The sequence below is a fragment of the Epinephelus moara genome, chromosome 24, assembly GCF_006386435.1.
Source record: "Epinephelus moara isolate mb chromosome 24, YSFRI_EMoa_1.0, whole genome shotgun sequence".
Lineage (NCBI taxonomy): Eukaryota > Metazoa > Chordata > Actinopteri > Perciformes > Serranidae > Epinephelus > Epinephelus moara.
In genome coordinates, this window is record NC_065529.1 from 26,612,402 (window position 1) to 26,631,335 (window position 18,934).

Here is an 18,934-nt window from a genome sequence, read left to right on the forward strand (position 1 = left end):
AGTTTGAACAGATGTCTCTGCATAGTTATAACACTACTAAATTCCCTTGTGACAATAAATCAGCACTGTTAAACAACATAAAAGGAGACATAAAACATGTGTATGTAGGACACTGATGACATTAGCCAGCACTTGAGTTCTGTTTTTTATTGATTTCCTCATCCTGGTCATAACAGCATGGCAGATCACACAGTCATATAAATGATAAGCCCAGTAACTTTGGCAAACGTTTTTGTTGCTGTTAAAGAAAAGTACAATAACAGAGCCTGCATATGTGCAACCTCTGGGACACGAAGGGCAAAAAAACAGTGATGAAATGCCTAAAAGCACTTTTTAGTGTACAAAAAAAAATGAAATATAACATTTCAGACCTGTCGTCATCTGTCACACTGACAGATTAGAAATGACAAAAACTTCCAGCTGAAATTAGGCACTTCCACCTTACTTCTTTATAGGCTTTAAATTCCAGACGAGCCTCACAGTGTGCCCAAAAAAAAACCCCATAAATAATTGAAATACAGTTTTTATATTCCAGTTACAGCATGGTTGTGCAGCCTCTGTGTTTTACCTTATGCAACTTTTATTACTATAACTCAATACTTCATGAACAGCTGATAAATTATATGGTTATCAAGTTTCGACTGTCCGATAAAGTGCTGCTTCAGGTGCTGGCTCCATGTTCTAATTCAATGCCAGCATGCCAATCCAATGAAGTCACTCCAGTGTGCAGCATGACATCTCATAGAGAAACAAACAACATACTGATTTCATTTCTCTGACTACCAGGAGGTATTTCATAAAGCAGGAATAGGAACCAGATAACATAATTAATGATCATCATCAGCATACATGATTTTACTTTTTAAGTCATGTACGTCTTTAACAGTTAAATGGCTCAACGTCTAATCCGGCTTTGTGAAATACTCAACCACCCCGGGTGTCTGGATATTTTAAATTAAAACATAAAGTTCAACACACCTGAGCTCCATGACTGATCTTAAAAATTCAGCTGAAAGGTTACACATTATATACAGAATACAGTAGTGAGCAGGGGCTCATGGTTCACTTTCAGACACAAGTCACTGTTTTCCAAATTTCCAGTTGTGACACTCAAAAAAACAAACTCTGAGGTGACTTAATGAGCCCCACCTTTACTGTGAAACTGCCACCTGCACACTGGGTGAATGGCCACCTGTGCACTTCTATCGGCCCAGGCTCGAGAGCAAAAGCAGGTTCTTCTGGTTTTGCTCGATATGACTCATATGTGTCGTGATTATTATTCAAGTCATTATCCAAACTTAGATCGAGTCATTTCGAGAGGAAAAAAACAACAATTAAAAAAAGAAACTTGAAAGCTGAAGTCCCTGTTACACACAAATGTCCTCTTGGCACTTTTTGCTGGTGCTTTAAATAAAGACAAACAAAGAAAGTCTGTTGACATTAGGAAATTTTGCTCTTTGGTATCCATGAAATGTCATTTCCCCACACCGTAAAGCACAGTAAAAGCTGTGGTATATCCATCCTAACGTTGAACCTGTGCTGCTATTAGATAAACATAAGGTCACACAGGTAGAATCCACAGGAGCTGTTAAGTCATAAACACTTTCTCAAACAGTCCTGTTGACAATGAAAGACACTGACTTTGTGGCTTATGCAATGTTTAAACAACAGTCCTATTGTGACCATAAAGTGTCAGTTTCTGAGTTTACTGTCACTGAGTTAACTGCTGAGCAAACATTGAAGACCAGTGTTTTGGTTTCAGGTTGACTTTTTGCAACTACACTTTTGATAGCGAGCTCTCGTGTTGAAAAGTAGAGCTCCTGACTGAACAACAGCAGCTCTCTTCTCCTGAGAATCTTTGAAATGGACATCTTCAACTGCAGGAAAGTTTTTTATAAAATACTGAGCCATGTGGTTATTTTACAGCCTGTTTTACACAAATTCAAATCTCAAGCTTTATCAATCACTATCTTGAATACAATCTGTGTTAAACAAGAAGCCTCCTGCCTTTTTGGTACTGGATAATTCCTGAAATTAGCCAAAATGATAATGACTACAGTGTGCTGGTAATTTCACTTAATGCATTCTGGCTATCAAGTCCTTATTAGTTTACAGTCATTTAAAAATCCTGAATGAACACAGGTCTTTAAATGAGGGTCCTTCACCAACTACTGGTCTTCAGCTTGCTGCAGTGCCCCGTAAAACCATGGCCTGTTTGTAAGCCTCTGTTACGTTATCACAGTCTGTGATGGAAAAGGCACTGTCGGCCACTCCAGACTTGTAGCAGTTCCAGGGCCTCAGCGGCCCATCCCCAAGGATCCCGTCTTCGTTGATGTCCAGCAGGTTGTCAGCAGACACACACCCTCTCATGCTCGACTTGGCTGGTTTGTCCATTTGTGCTGGAGGTCCTACACGGTCCGGCAGATCTAGCTGGTCAAAGGACTCAGAAGACAAAATGCTGTCCTCGCTGATCGCCCCACTCGGCCTCGACCTGGTGCCGCTACGGGGTAAGGAAGCTGCCAGCTGGTCGAGGGAGCCGAACTCCTGCAGCCCACCAGAGGAGAACTTCCCGTTGCGCTTCAAGATGCCTTTCCTATGGGTTGGTGCTGAGGGGCACTCTTTAGTTTGTGGTGCCCAGCCAGAGTCACTGTTTTCAGGAGACGAGGAGTAGTACCCTGACTCCTGCTCTGTGGGCTTCTTCAGGATACCTTTGCGAGGCAGCAGTGCAGCTGAAGGAGCATTATCTGGTGTAGACATAATTTTCTGTGGCTCTACTGAACCTACAGCGGGGGTTTCACTGATTGCCTTCTGCTTCACACTGTTGCGTCTCTTTAAAATACCCTTAGAGGGCCGACTGTCTGTGCTAACTTCATGAATGGTCTGGGTGACATTGTTTTCCTTCCGCGACCTTCGCAGAGAGCGCTGCCGGACCACATCTCCTCCGGCGCCCTGTGAGCGGAGCAGGCAGCGCATCTTGGAGCCGTTCTCTAGTAAAGGCCTGGATGTACGGCGCAGCCAACTAGCAACACTAGCCAGCCCAGCAGGGTGTGATGCTAATGGAGAGGTTGGTGAGGTGGTCTGCTCTACAGGACTGCTCTTTGTCTCAGTCAGTAATGACTGCTGGTATCCCCAGTTGAGCCACCAGTGTCCTGCTATCTCCTCTATTGTGGCTCTGCGCTCAGGATTCACCATCAGCATCCAGCGGATTAGCCCACATGCATCTGCGAGAGAGCAACAGAGAAAAAAACATGTTGTTTTTTTGTGTTCAACTGCGGAAGTGCCAAGACATAACTATAAAACTAGAATTACCACTCTGTGGTTGTGTGCCTCCACAAACCCATTAAGTTGCACTTACATTACATCCATGTCTGTAAAAACATCACATTTGTGTGAAACTTTGTCATAATTAGTGTATAAATTCGTAGGTTATGGCCAACAACATGTTTTGTGAGGTCACAGTGACCTTGACCTTTGACCACCAAATTCTAATCAGTTCCTTCTTGAGACCAAGTGGACGTTTGTGCCAAATTTGAGGAAATCCCCTTCAGGCCCTCTTGAGATATTGCGTTCATGTGAATGAGACAGACGCAAGGTCACAATGACCTTGACCTTTGACCACCAAAATGTAATCAGTTCATCACTGAGTCTAAGTGGACATTTGTGCCAAATTTGAAGAAATTTCTTAGATATCTTGGTTATGAGAACGGGATGGATGGATGAACATACAGACGGACAGACGACCCGAAAACTTTGTGCCTCTAGTCATGGCTGCCGCCAGCGCGGTAGCATAACAAAGTACCTACACCTAAATGATGTTTCAAAGAAAAGTTGGGCTGAGAGGGGCGTCGGTGGCTTAGTGGTAGAGCAGGCGCCCCATGTACAAGGCTGTTGCCGCAGCGGCCCGGGTTCGACTCCAGCCTGTGGCCCTTTGCTGCATGTCACTCCCTCTCTCTCTCCCCCTTTCACACTTGTCTGTCCTATCAAATAAAGGCTAAAAAATGCCCCAAAAAATATCTTAAAAAAAAAAAAAGGTTGGGCTGAGAGACTCACCAGAGGGGTTGCTGGGTTTCCGATAGTTTCCAGTGCTTATTTGTTGAACCAACGCCTTGTGGTTGTTTCCATCAAACGGCATGGTGCCATGAACCATGGTGTACAACAGCACACCAAGGGACCAGGTGTCCACCTCTGGCCCACGGTATGGTCGACCGTTGACAATCTCTGGGGAGGCGTACAGAGGGCTACCGCAAAAGGTTTGAAGATACTCGTCACCATGGTAGAGGTTCGACAGGCCGAAGTCTGCAATCTGCGATAACAGGAAGTAGACGTCAAGTTGAGTCAGATCTGATGTATCATCATGAAAAAATAACCTCCCTAAAAAATTCCATATGCGTCACTATAAGTCACTGATTATTCATGACACGTACTGTGATTTAAAGATTGAATAGTGAATCCGTTTTTTTCCATGAGAAGTTCTAAAGGAAGTAATGAAATCTGCCAAATATGACATGCTCATTTTTTTTATTATCTTTGCAATAACCACCATCTGCTATCATTTATAATCCAAACTCTACAAAAATCAGAAGCCATTAAACTGCATACTTTAATGCCCATGAGCCCTGTGTGCTAATGTGTGTGCTGGAACACCTCCCATACGCATACCTTCACATTGCCGTTGTCATCTAGTAAAATATTCTCCAGTTTCAGGTCCCGGTGTACTATTCCATTCTAAGAGGGAGAACAAAAAGAAAAGATATCAGTTTTTTGCATAACAATATTTTTTACAACGTCTCCACCCAGGCCATTACACATCAGTTTACTGCAGGTTGTCTACATTTTATAAAAGGATTAGTCTTTACTGGGTCACATCACATTCTTTTCCGAGTGAAGATTGTTTTCTGGTACGTCAGCTATGCCTCATTGTCCTCCGCTCTGCAGGGGGGCATGCCTTTGACTCAGGCCCAGTTTGAATGTGTTTTGCTTTCAAACATGCAGGTCAACTACATCTCACGTATGGCAACTGTTTGTAGCAACGGACACATTGTTTGCAGGTTGTGTTTTGTACCATTCATTTATTGTTGAGATGCAGTCATGGGGAAACTATTGCGTGAAGTGCTTTCGTTTTCATCACCGTTCCATACATAACAGTGATTTTAGATGGTCTTTTTCAGACTGCTGTCGACGTGGAAAATTAAATATTTAACAAGGAATCAGGACCCAATAAAAGTGAATTAAGACAGGTGGTTGACACAGAATACGACAAGGCAATTCACTCTCTAAATACTGCCCAGCAACCATTTTAAATACTCTGCAAAGTGCTGAGCAGCTACACTAAAGTACAGTGTGCTGTAAAATGTTCGTAATTACACAGCAACGGCTGATTGTGTGCGTGTGTGCGTGGAGCCCTTCTGTTCCATCACACCCTCATTAGACTGTGAGGCCATGCGTGTGTGTGTGTGTAAGTGTGTGTGTTGGGACGGCTGGTCTTTAGCCCTGACGCTAGCTCTATACAGACCAACTGTTCATTTCCCCCTGCATCGTTCTCACAGCCTCCCTGTTCAGATCAGCAGGCTCACACTGAATAATGCCTATTATGTAACTTTGGGGGTGCCAGTGCCCAGGAAAAAAAAACACGAGCAGAGCAGCTAGTCTGAGTGGAGCTCTGCGTCATTAGCTGTGCCATAGCAGTCATGCGTGAACAGGGCTGAGATACTCCACCGTAGCTGCAACTTTTTAATCAAGACTTATGGATGTGCACATTTTTGAAGTTCCCTATGATTATATTTTCTGTAAACAACTTTATACATTCTATATAAAAGCAATGTACTGAGCCTTACCTGATGGCAGTAGTGCACAGCTGATACAATCTGTCTGAAGAAGTGTCTGGTCTCCCGTTCAGAGATGTTCCTCTTGTCACAGATGTAGTCGTACAGGTCCCCTCGGCTGGCATACTCCATCACAATCACAATTTTGTCCTTGTTCTCAAATACTGCAAGATAAAAAACATCAGATTTCCTTTTATTCAAGGTTTAAAACTCATATCATCATCTTAGATTATGTGGAATTCTACTCTGGACTGTGCAGAGCCTCTTACACTGCCAAAACATACATTTTGATTAAGGCCTTGCCGCCATTTGAAATAGATGCCAGATTTCTATCTGCCTGTAAAACCCCTTGTTCACTCTGATTAGGATAAACGAGGCCTCAGGATGACTGGATGGCAAACAAACATGCACTGAGGTGGACAAACACTGAACGATGACCATCTGATCAGGCGTGATGGGCAATGGAAGACACGAGGCTCAGAGGTATCAGAGGTTATGTAACAAGGCATCGGTCTTCAGCACAAAAGACTTGCGTGACCAAGCTCTGACTCTCAAACAGAGAGTGACTGAGAGTCGTCTTTTTCCAGGTATCACATTTCACTCCGCATGTGGTTCAGAGCTTCAGTCACCTCTGACAGGTGAACGATGGCACTAAACCCACACACACACACACAGAAAGCACAACGTTTTAACTACTGTACCTTCATATATGGTGATGATGTGCGGGTGGCAGAGTGAGGACATGATCTCAATTTCTCTGCGAATATGAACCAGGTCTTGCTCATCTTTGATCTTCTCCTTTCTGATTGACTTAATGGCAACCTGAAAAAGAAAAAGGATATTTATCTTTTGAGGAAAAAACTGAGATCCACGTAAGACTGATTCCAGAGACAAATAAATAAAAAGATACAGCTTTGCAGTTGTTAGGAGAGTCAAATAGTTCCTTTATAGGGATGTAACTTTTAACGAACAGCAGCCACTTTGGCCACAAGTGACAACTGACCTTTTGCTAAGTTCTGTCCCCAAAAAGCAGACTGGCCAATCATAGGGTAGCATCAGCCACCTTTGACGAAGGTCTAAAAACTTTGTGGCTTTGCTCCATTGACTCTCATGCAATCATTTAAGATTGCATAACCAAGATGAAACCCTCAAAAGTGTGGACTTAGCTAGCTTGTGAAGGTATACTTCATGTATACACATGCAGAGTGAATAAAGACATTCTCTGCTTTACAGGAACAGTGGAGGGAAACTGCCAATATTCGACCAGCTGTGTGTCATCATAGTGTGTGCAGATGAATGGAGTCTAATATCCCTTGGAGCTCCCCACCCATCTGTCCACTGGCTGAGGTATGGACACCTGATGCTTGTGACACGGGTGGAGGACAAACACTATTCATCTGCACACACTGATGACACAGAGCTGGTTGAAAATCGGCATATCTTCCCTTTAATGTAACTGTCTTCTGTCTTGATCGGCAGGTGATGTATAGTTCGGTTTTAGCTTCTCTCCTTATCTCTTTAACAATTCTTTAACAACAATTTTAATTCAATTTAAAAAAAAACATTTGATAATATCCCTTCAGGGACTGCAGTTTGACAGTGTGGGCCTTGTGCTAGCTCCGACAGCTTGAAGAAGCATCACAAAGAGGCAGAGCCTAGCAAAAGGTCAATTGCAGCATAATGATAAATATTTAGACAAGGTGTAACAGGTGCACAAGTTGAGAGGAGTCTTTACGTGAGTAAACCAGCTTGGTAATATCAGTTACACTGCAATTTCATTTTCCATAGTTTGCCAACAGTTGCCTCCATTAGCTTCTGGTCATACCAGACCAAGTACGGCTGCAGCATCAAGACCTGGAGTGCACTGAAAGGGTGTGTTTCACTGCTAATGAACCCATTCTTTATGTCCAAAAAGAAGAATGTGTTGCTTATTGTTTCAAGAGTTACGTAACGTCGCTTTAATGACAAAGAAAACATTAATACAATGGTCGGCAGCTGCACTGCTGCTGCAGTAGAGGTCAGTTAATTAATACACTAGATTAGGCCTGACTACTTAGCAGAACAAGGTAAAAAACATAAACAAATAAGTTATTTAATAAGAGCTGCCTTCCATCTGAGGCTTGTCCTCTTGTGAGAGGAACAATGGGCAGTGAACCGATAAATCTGCTCTGTTGTTTCTAACAAGGCAGAGGGAACACCAGGTCAAGTATTGTCTGCTGTGAAGAAATCCATTGTCTGCTGTTATGTCTGTGAGGCTAATAGAATAAGGAAATTTAAATCTGAATAGTATCTGCTGGGGTCTGTATTCACAGACTTATCGCATACAAGCTCCTGACAAGTCTGTAACATGTCTTTATGTTGAGTTTGTCTATTTGAAGCTCAGATGCCTGGGATTCCTCCGAGCACTGAGTGCGTCATCTGTCGACCCCAATGTTGAAGGGTGTCATGAGGCAGCAGATGGGTGCTGGTGGAGGGGTGTCTTTGTTTCCTCTCTGTTCTAATCCTTACGGCTACAGACACAGGAAGTGTGTGAAGCAGCGACTTGTCATATCAGTTTCAACACACACAACTGTCTCCCGTCATGAGTCACTGTCTGGCCTCTTTTAGGCAGCGCTGTATTCACACAGTGTAGACCTTTTTCCTGATACTGGGAACTGTGGTTTCCTGCATTTGTTTGCAGAGCTGTCAGACGGGCTGAACCCACTCATGATGAGTTCACACCCCTGTGCGGTTATCTGTGTGTGTGCCATCTTCGTCACTGTCAGTGTGTTACACGCAATAGGCACTGAGGTTCAAATATTTGATATTTAATGCCGAGTTCCTGAACCAACAAAACCATACTTTTGCACTTGAAGGTGTAACTGTTGTGTCGCTGGCTGAAGCAACTGTGAAAGCTAAAGTTGCTAATATGTGACCTGTTTGGAATAAAGAGCGAGAGAGAAGTAATATGTCATTTTTTCCATGTGAATTGACAGATTTACATTTCACAAAAATAACACAATATACCTAAAATTACTAAACTATGTCAATAACGTAAAGCTAAATCACCAAATAAAGTCTGATTAGATAGGTTAGCTTGATTAGATATATACTCATTCTAAACTGCATGAAAACTAACCTACTAGCTAACTTTGAAGCATACACATTCATCCATGTATACACACACATATATAAAATACCTACGTTTACAAGTTATTGGCAATTACGTTTATTATATGTTTACACCCCTAAGAATGTTATTTATGGAAGTATGTATTAGTTCGTGATAATACTGTGACTTCTTGTTCATATAGTTGATTGCTTTTGATTGGACAACACTACAGATAAGGTCTGAACCAATATATCGATTAGTCAATTGACAGAAACTTAATCAGCAACTATTCTGATTTCTAGTCCAAACGTTCCCTTGTTTCAGGTGTTGTTTTGTCTTTGGGTTAGTACATGAATATTTTTCATCTTTGAATGTTTTACATTTTTAACATTTTATGAGCCAAAAGATTTCATAATGAAAATAATCGGTTGCATAATAACTGCATGATAATTGCGTCATTGCATAATTATTAGTTGCAGCCCAAATGTTGATGTTTGCTAGCACCTGCTTTACACTTTACATAACTCTTTACTTGCTAAGACATTTAATTTATAAAGATCCAGTGTGTAGGATTTAGAGGGATATATTGACAGAAATGTGATATAATAGTCATAACTATGTATTCACTAAGAAGTGTGGTCTCATTACTTAAGAATGGGCCGTTTATATCTAGGCCTACATATGGAGCAGATGCCATGGTTGTGAGGACTGGATACAGTGCTGGAGGAAGGTCCCTGTTCATTCATATAAAAATTGCTTAGTGTTGCATTAACTCAAAAAAGCTTGAATTCTGTGGTATACAATTACCCAGACCTTCTGCACTACGGGGCCCATAGAGCAAGCACTCAAGAGACTGATGGCAGCCGAGTGGCTACCTTGCGCTAGGCCAGTGACGATCTTTCGGTAAAGTGCTCTGCTAACGTGAATGGCGATAAAAATTATTTAATCAGGTGGCTCCTCCAGACTTTCACAATGTTATCTGACCAAATGGATCAAATTCTGCAAGTGAAACGAGTCATTTCATGGTGGTTGTGATGCTCAATTTTTTTTTTTATCTGATTTACAGATGTCTTTTTGGGCCCCATGGCACCTCGTGACAGACCTGAATGTTGTAATTCCACATTTGGCCACCATTTAAAATTGGCTTCAAAGCATGGTGCTGTTTCTGGGGCATGCCAGGTCCTCTTCCACAGAGTCCGCCATGTTGTGTCTACAGTATCCCAGAATAGACAAAACAAATGCTGGTTCTAGATAGAGCCATTCTTGATTTTGCGTCAGCCACTGTAGATCTTATACATGCTTGGTTCACGGGAGAAGTTTCAGATGGTTGCAATCATCAGCCTAATCGTTAGATGCCACTACATCCTACACTAGACCTTTGCTTGTGCAGCCCCATTCAGTAAATCACTATTCTGAAACTAGCCAGTTGCTACTGAGACCTTAGGAAGGACTTCCCTTACACTTACAAATGGATTTATGAATAGCCTTTACAATGCCAATCAAGGCACTTACGGTGGATGACGATACACAATCCATGTTATGCACCAAGTGTGTGGTCAACCCTACAGTTGATCTGAGCTGTAACCACCCACCTAAATGGCTTATGTAACCAATCCAATGCATATAGATAATGGGAACAGCTGTGATGCTGCAACTCACGCAAGATGAAGCCATTCTTTGTGCTGCGTCACTCCCCGTATCAAATTACATATCTGTGTCTATTGTGTTGACAATACTAAAGATAGGTAGATAAAAACAAACCAAATGAATGTTTCTCCTGTTTCCATTCTTTGCCAACTGCTGTTTGAGCCGTACTAAGTTCGAAACATATATTAAGGTTAATCAGTATTTTAACATTGAAACATGAGTCCGAGGCATGACAACCAGGAAGCTGCCTGCAGGGATGACTTTCAGACACCAACTCATATCCTATAAAAGCAAAGTGCAGCAGCAGCAGGTCATGTCAGACGGTGTCAGAGCTGAGATGGGTGTGTAGACAGGACTGGACTTGTATCACTACATGTTTACTGCAGGTACAGTAGGGGAATTCCTGACTCTTACTTCCGTGACATCCAAGTGCTTTCACTCATAACAATCATGATCTTATAACAAAGAGTATTTCTGATAAACATGAATTGGCAGCTGGGGCAGACTCACTGACGATGGGAGTTCACTTCTAGGCCAGGTATCTGTTGTTGTGTTTTTTGATGAGTCACTACATCTGAGGGTGTCTGCCTGGAAAATAGTGCATTCATACTCTAGGTGTGCTTTTTGTTTTTGATAATTTGATTTCTAGATTAAATATTGGATACACTGAGTTGTGGAGACAACTACAAAATTAAATAAATGGCCGTGCAGAACGCAAATTATTGAGTATAAAACACACAAACATACACACTGTTGCCTGTTTATTAGGGACACCTAGTAAAACCTGTTAGAATCTAATGCAGCAGCCCTGCAGTAAACCTTCAGGAAGCCTACAGTGTTTCGTTTTTGTTGAAACTGGTTTAGAAAGGTGTTGATTCGACTTTATGGTCATTTTATAGGCTGCAGATTGGAGTGCAGTTAAACTGTATTGCATTGTACTGAGGTGTCCTAATGTTTAGTCTCCCATAGTTTATCATATAAACAGTTACATCATCCATTTATGTTTGTTTAGGAATACAAGCACATTCCTATTAGGATACACTATAGAGAAATAATATTATCTTTCAAGAAAAGACATTGTCTTTTGTTTGCCAGCTCCTTTATTTCCCCTTTGAAGGTTTATCTCAGTCCAGTCTGTTATAAATACCTCCCATTTCCCCTTTGGTCACAGGGAACTGGAATTCACCTGAAGGCCATTCGCCATTTCCCCCCTCACACTTTATTACAAAAAGAAAGTTACCTAACTTTCCTGTTTGAAACTCCCTGACACAAAGTCACTCAGACTTTCCAATGAAACGCCTTTCCTTTATTTTCTTTAAGTCAATAGGTGACTGGGCAAAACCTCTTGTCTGGTGACAGATTTACAGGAATCAATTTTGGCTTTAGTCTTTGTAGGATGACCTCACACGGAAGTATTGTTTGTTGTCAAATGATCTTCTTTAATACATCACAAACAGGGCCGGGTACTATGTGGATGTTGTGTTTTTATCGTGATATGAAACTAGATATCGCCTCAGAAATTGGATATCGTAATAAGTGTTGCTTTTTCCTGGCTTTAAAGGTTGCATTACAGTAAAGTGCTGTAATTTAGCTTTTCTATTATTTCCACTTTGTCATTACTGATGAATATCAAAAATCCCATTGAGTAAATATTTAGTGACAGCACCAATAATCAACCCTACAATATATCACAAGTTCAATATTGATATATTTGGTCAAAACATATTGTAATTTCTTTTCTTTCAATATATGTTTTTTAATTTTAAACAATAGTAGGGTGAAACAATACAGAAACCCACGATTAAGACAAACCTAATAGTAGCCACAAAGTAAGAACACATGAAAATAAACCAGTTGAATTTACAAAGTCTTTTATATACTTATTTTGTTATATTTGATACCCCCCATACTTATATTGATTTTGGGGCCCAGTCTCTTACAAAAACCTCCAGAGTTCCTCTCAGTACATGTGATAACCTCTAAGTTTTACATACCACATCGTAATGTCAGGGGTTTCTTCATCCAACCACTTCCGTAAAAACTACATGAGATAATAAATGCCACAGCTATTTTTACATTTCCGACACAATGATGAACACGAAGGATCATATTCACATTGAACAGCTGGGGTTACATGCACTCTGTGAGTTATCTTATATAGGATTTGTTAGAACATGTAATTTTCTTTGCAAAAATATTGCAATATTTGATTTTCTCCATATCGCCCAGCAGCAACTACTAATAACTTGTAAGTAGGATCAGACACAGGGATAGCTATGTGACACCTGGTATCATGATGTGGAAGCATATGAGTGTTATATACATTTTAATTCAGTTTGCCCATAGGATTAACACTGAATACTTTACAATCCTGTTAGCAAACACAGTGTTCTCCACACCTTTAGTAATGCACTGATACAGCTTATGAGAATACAATGCAAAGGGTGTCTATATAGTATATGGGTTGTAATTTGCAAGACATTACAAAAATAGATATTATCACATGCACAAAGTGGACACAGTGCTCAGAGAACAGTGGGAGAACTGAGATCAACCCCCACCCTAGAACAAACACATGAACTCGAAAGCAAACTGAAGCTGGTTTGTCAACACCAGCAGCACACACACTGACTGACCTCCCAGGCTATAATTCAGCAATATGGCTCATTGGAAACCTGTAGCCAGTTCTGCACAGTGTAAAACTTAAAATGCATATGCAGCCTACCTGTGTGCAGACAGCACGACTTCTAAAAATAGCCCTGTATGTCTAAACAACAGGTGGCCGTTGGGACAGTAGAGCAAACACAGACCTTAATACTGTCTGCAGATGTGCGCATGGCTGATGGTGGCATTATAACTCACACAGTCACACAGTGATGAAATAAGGTTAATATGAGTGCTTACCAGTCTGCCGGATCTCTCCTTGGCTTTCTTCACTTTGCCATATGTCCCTTTGCCGAGGGTCTCCAGGAACTCGTACCTGTGCTTCAGGTTGTGTTTGTGGTGGTGTCTCTTCACGGCTTGTCTCTTCACCGTCACCTGGGACGGAGCTTTCCCAGCAGGAGCATTTTCTCCGGGTGAAACTGGCCCCAAAAACGGGCTGCGGTTTGTTGAAAGCCGGGCAGCATTCAGGCCCTCCATCCTGGCACAGCAGTGTTGTCTTTTTTGGTGTGTTTGCAGACGCAGGTATCGGTGTTAAAGTGCATTCCTCCGTGCGGAGCCCTGTCGTTGTTGGAGCAAGTTGCCTCTAAATGCGCTCATGTAAGTTATATTTAAGATAAAAGTGTAGATATAAAATCCTTCACCTCCCTCTGTGCAGCAGATTACTAAAACTAAATGTTGTGGACAGAAACTTAAAGTGTGTCTGTCTCCTCTGTGACGCTGAGACTTACTAACAGCAGGTACACAGCGTGCTGTAGGAGGAGCGGAGCTCAGCCAGCAGCCCGACACGTCAAATAGTCAAGGGGCGTTTCAGGCACCGAGAGGAGCGCTTGATCTGAACACCGCACCGTGTCGGGACGTGTACCATCAGATGGAGGTCAGTTTTTTCTGTTAGGCGGGATTTCTGATAGGCGATACAGACCTACTGTCTATTTTTGTAAGCTAAAACCATTTCCCTCAGTGGAAACAAAGCTTTTATTTGCTTTTATTTCACAGAAAGAAACAATACATTTTGAAGACAATAAAGCCTCCACTAAAATAGCATTTTAAGTCTTGTGTGTGATTTAACCTGGCTTCATATGAGCAGAGGAAATAGCCACTCGTCGCTAGGCTAATTTATACAATGTAAAATGCCATAGGCTTGTGCTAATAATGTTAGCATGTTGTATTTGTTTGGAAAACGTGTTTAGTATTATACAGTTGGTTTGTCAGTGAACCTTGTGAGTTGTAATGGAGCCAAATTTTGTAACGTTACATTTGTTAAATGTTGCTGTTGTCCCTGGTTTTATATGAGAAGCAGGAAAGACTGCTAGGCTAATTTATACAATGTAAAATGCCATAGGCTTATGCTAATAACATTAGCATGTTGTATTTGGGGGTCGCAGGGGGGGCTAAGGATAAGCGGTTACGGAGTGAATGAATGATTGAATGAATGTTGTATTTGTGGGGAAAATGTGTCCGGATTAACACAAATGTTTGTCTGTGAGTGCTGCGAGTTATAGTGAAGCCAATTTGTGTACTTTGTGTTTGAAATTGTCCCTATTAAGCCATGTTTAATGTGTGTTTTCAATCAACTAAACTTTACAGCACGTCACAGAAACCTCCGCCTCCGCCTAGTGTTTTGGAGGTGTAACTGCAGAGCAACACATGCTCACAACAGAGTAGGCAACTTGCGTCGGGTCTGCCACACGAGTATAAATCTGGCTTTACACTTTGGAGCTCTTGTTTCTTCTTAATATATCTTTATGTTTTTCTTTATCTGTTTTCAAGCCTCCAAGTTAAACCCGAATGTAGCTAAATGGTGCTTTACAGTGTTGTGTTATTAACTGTGGAATAGTAGAGGAAACATATTGCATCTTTAATAGCAGTAGTGGTATAAGGTGGAAAGCTGTAGTAATATGTTTAAAAGAAGCTAACATTAGTAGTTAGTAGTATGAGCTAAGCCAAAGAACACTTAAGTGCTGATTACAGTTTTTGTGACTGCTGTTACAATCGGTGTGCGCTGACATATACAACAAGCGCACCACAGAATAAAAGCAAGTGTGGGGCAACTGTTAAACTAAGCCCTGCAATATGTTATAATGAACAATTGTTTACTGTACTTTATTACACTAATACACTGTACTTAGGTAGAGTTTTGATGTAGTTATAATGTAATTTAATTTATAATGTCTTTGCATTAAAGCCACAAGTCCCCAGTCCTAAACTTTGAGTTTTGAGTCCTAAACAATTCACAGTGTGCTCTTTACCTAATGCTATGCAATTTTGATAACACAGTAATAATCACCTGGGTGTTCACCAACAATAAACTGGACTGGACAGACATCACTAATGCAATATATAAGAGAGGACAGAGCAGACTCTAGCTGCTGAGGAGACTCGGGTCATTTGGAGTACAGGAGCACTCCTGAGGACATTCTATGACTCTGTGGTGGTATCAGCCATCTTCTATGGAGTGGTTTGCTGGGGCAGCAGCATCTCGACAGCTGGCAAGAAGAGACCCAACAGACTTCTAGACCTTTTTTTGTACAGTTTACTTATTTTATGTACTATATATGTATTGCTGTGTACTTTTTTGTTTTACTGATGCTTCCTGTTTGCACTACCCCTTTGCTGCTGTGATGTTGCAAATTTCCCCACTGTGGGACGAATAAAAGATTATCTTATCTTATCTTATCTTATCTTATCTTATGTATTCAATTTTACGAAAACCATGAATGCTTTTTTAAAAATGTATACTTGTTAAAAGAAGTTTGTTTTCCAGTAATGTAATGTTAGTTCTTCATGGTTCTCACCTTCTTCAACTGGACAGGATGCGTTTGATTTGGTTCAAACAAAATGGAATAAAGTGTTGACTTGCTGGGAATTAAGTGTTAATGTTAAAAAACATACTTTTTAATCTTTGGGCTTGGGGGAAGATATAGAAGAAGAAGAAGAAGACAGGACAGGCACCCTGAGCTATTGGGAGTTTGGTACCTTGTTCAAGGGCACCTCAACAGTACCTGCTCACACTCCATATGTGATCCAGATGGGTACTTGAACCAGCAACCCTCTGGTCCCTATGGATTGAGCAACAAGTATTTGCATTTGTATTTCCAAAAGGCTCAAGTCAAGGTACAAGTCTTTTTTTGATTTTGAAGACAAATCTAAAGTCATCAAATTTGTGACTCAAGTCTCACTTGAGTCCAAGTCATGCGACTCACGTCCACACCTCTGGCAATTACAGTACAATATAATAGTGTAACATTCACCAGGGCTTTTTACGTGCATTGTGAGTACTTTCACTTTTGATTCTCTCAGTACATTTAGCTTTGTACTTGTAAGAGACGTTTTTGATGCAACACTTTTACTTGAAACAGAGGACATTTACACTGCAGTAAGTAATGGATCCACCGCTAATTATAACATAGAATATCATTAAACTGAATGACAGGTAAAGTAAACTGCTGAGATCAATTAACTTGTTGGTTATTTTCGCACTATGAGTTTATTTATGGATTACTGGATGTTTGGTACACTCAAATGATGTGCAGTTACTGTGGCCTTTTCCTGAAGGATCCACTTGAAAGAAAAACTGATTAATGAGCCAGTGCTTCATTTTCTAACCTAAGATATCATCTGCTTGATGTTTAAGAGTGACTGGAGCTGCATGCATTTACGCTCACAGTCCTTCAGAGAGATCATCGGTATCATCATGTGAAACTACTTTTAATTATATTATACAACTACTATATTATTCTAATTCAGGCCTAGTTTAAACAGACAACCAACACCCTGTTAACAAACAGAGCATTATGCACATGTTTTATAATCGAGTTGGTGATAGATTATTACATATGAGTTGCGGAGAGAATGCATATCAGATCCTAGCTGACTCCATGGAGCTGAAATATGTCTGGTTTTTCAACCATTTGGTCAGCTTGACCTAAATAAACAGTCTGCGCTGGGCTGAGAGAAATAAATTATAGACAAGAGTAGGAGATTGTATCAGTAGTGTCATTACAGACGTAGGCCACTAGAGATCACCATGCAGCCAGGAGTTAGAAGAATGTGGGTCGACTGGTTTGAACCAGTTGGTTTGACTTAAATAAAGCCTGAAACAGACCTATGTAGAATGTGATATTAGTTCAGACACAGCTGATGAGTGTTCGTCAGTTGGGACAGGATGAGCAGATTTAAAGTTTGAGCCAAATGACTGCAGAAATTAAATACACAATTCATCTTGGAAGGATATGACCTAGACTGTAAAAAAAATGTATTGTGAGAAAAATTACATAAATAAATATAATGACTGCACAAGAGACACATTTCTACATATTAAGATAATAAATCAACAATGTTTGTCACTATATTATGTCAAATATTTCACATAAAATCATGTACGTTTTTGATAGACTTAAAGAAAAGTGGGCATTCACAAACAAATTTAAGTGGTGGTTTAGTTTGTCTGCCAGAGGAGGGGGTCTCATTAGTAGCATGGAGTCTTAGCACTGTGCCCAAAATCCTCTCTTTTTTCTTTTTTTTTTACCTCAAAATGCCTCTGTGCTTGCAATTTCTTAGTTTCTTTGCTGAACAAAACTTGGTCAAGTAGATCATTGGTTTTCAAACTTTTTGTGGCCAAGACACACCAAAGTTCAAGCCAAAATCTCAAGGCACACCTGTATTTATATCTGTGTACAATAGACTCTACAACATGTGTTATCACTCTTATCATGACATAAATGGGTTTTTTTTTGCTAATATCAAATAACAATTGACAACCAACTATTACTCATTAATATTTATTAACAAAATAACTCAATAATTCATTTTAAATATTTTAAAAATACATCAAAGCACCAATGTCACATCTATTTAAATGAGAAATGTAAGATAATGTCAGATAATGTGATGTGTAACACACTTATAATTCCCTCACATGAAGGGCAACAAGAAGGTTCCCTTTGAAGGTTTTTTCAATTGAATTAAATTAAATTAAATTACTTTTTTTTTGGTAGAATTTGCCTCTTTATTAGGAAATGGGTGCACACAACATACTAATACAGTCAATTAAAAATTCATTCATAACTTTTTGTATAGGCCCAGTTGAATATTGCAATAATAATGTGCGGTTATCACAAAATCCCACAGCACACCTGGATTGGCATCACACCTCACCATTTGAGAACCACTGCAGCAGATTAAACATGTGTGAATATGTGTATTTTATATAAAACCAAGAGGTGTAGAAATGTGTATGAGATATGCGTGGTATAGGGAAAGTGAAGTGGATGAGTGATAGACCACATAGCCTGTGGGGCAAACAGAGCACTATATTTCCTTGGCTGCACATGGTCGTCTTTGAGTCACAATTAGCCACAGATATTACATTTACATGCTGATGGTGTATGTAACCACTAAAAAAGACGGTGGTTGTTGCTTTTCCATTCACATTCAAACACCAGAATTAATAACATATGCTAATGGAATTTGTGGGGGAACTTATTGGTTCAAGAATATAAATGATAGAATTTTTTATCCCCTAAGACTTAGTGGGATTTATTATGGAAGCCGTATTCATTCTGTACATTAGTGTATCATTATATTTCTCTATATGCACGTTTACTATTTGGTAAGATGCAAAACTGCATTTCGTTGTTATGGTACTTCCCATTTGGCCACCAACCACATAAGACACTGATATTCGTTGAATTTAGGTTGTGATGTTTGGCAA

At 40.4% G+C, this 18,934-nt stretch overlaps 1 protein-coding gene across 1 annotated transcript; it reads right to left on the reverse strand.

The window, feature by feature from the left end:
* Positions 1–138: 138 nt before the first annotated feature.
* nuak2 (NUAK family, SNF1-like kinase, 2) lies at positions 139–13,974 on the reverse strand. The gene is made up of 6 exons (XM_050037515.1): positions 13,465–13,974; positions 6,524–6,644; positions 5,835–5,986; positions 4,660–4,725; positions 4,051–4,303; positions 139–3,221 (listed from the first exon to the last, which is right to left on the reverse strand). Exons 1-6 carry the CDS (start codon positions 13,699–13,701, stop codon positions 2,179–2,181), a joined length of 1,872 nt encoding a protein of 623 aa, XP_049893472.1. The 5' UTR covers positions 13,702–13,974; the 3' UTR covers positions 139–2,178.
* Positions 13,975–18,934: the final 4,960 nt, after the last annotated feature.

Bases quoted from the DNA above. Each gene is read 5' to 3' on its own strand.
- nuak2 (XM_050037515.1), bottom strand. From the start codon at position 13,701: ATGGAGGGCCTGAATGCTGCCCGGCTTTCAACAAACCGCAGCCCGTTT. The intron at 6,645-13,464 runs GTAAGCACTCAT...TTTCTTTTTCAG, and splicing joins AGGAGAGATCCGGCAGACTG to GTTGCCATTAAGTCAATCAG. The intron at 5,987-6,523 runs GTACAGTAGTTA...TTTATCTTGCAG, and splicing joins CATCATCACCATATATGAAG to TATTTGAGAACAAGGACAAA.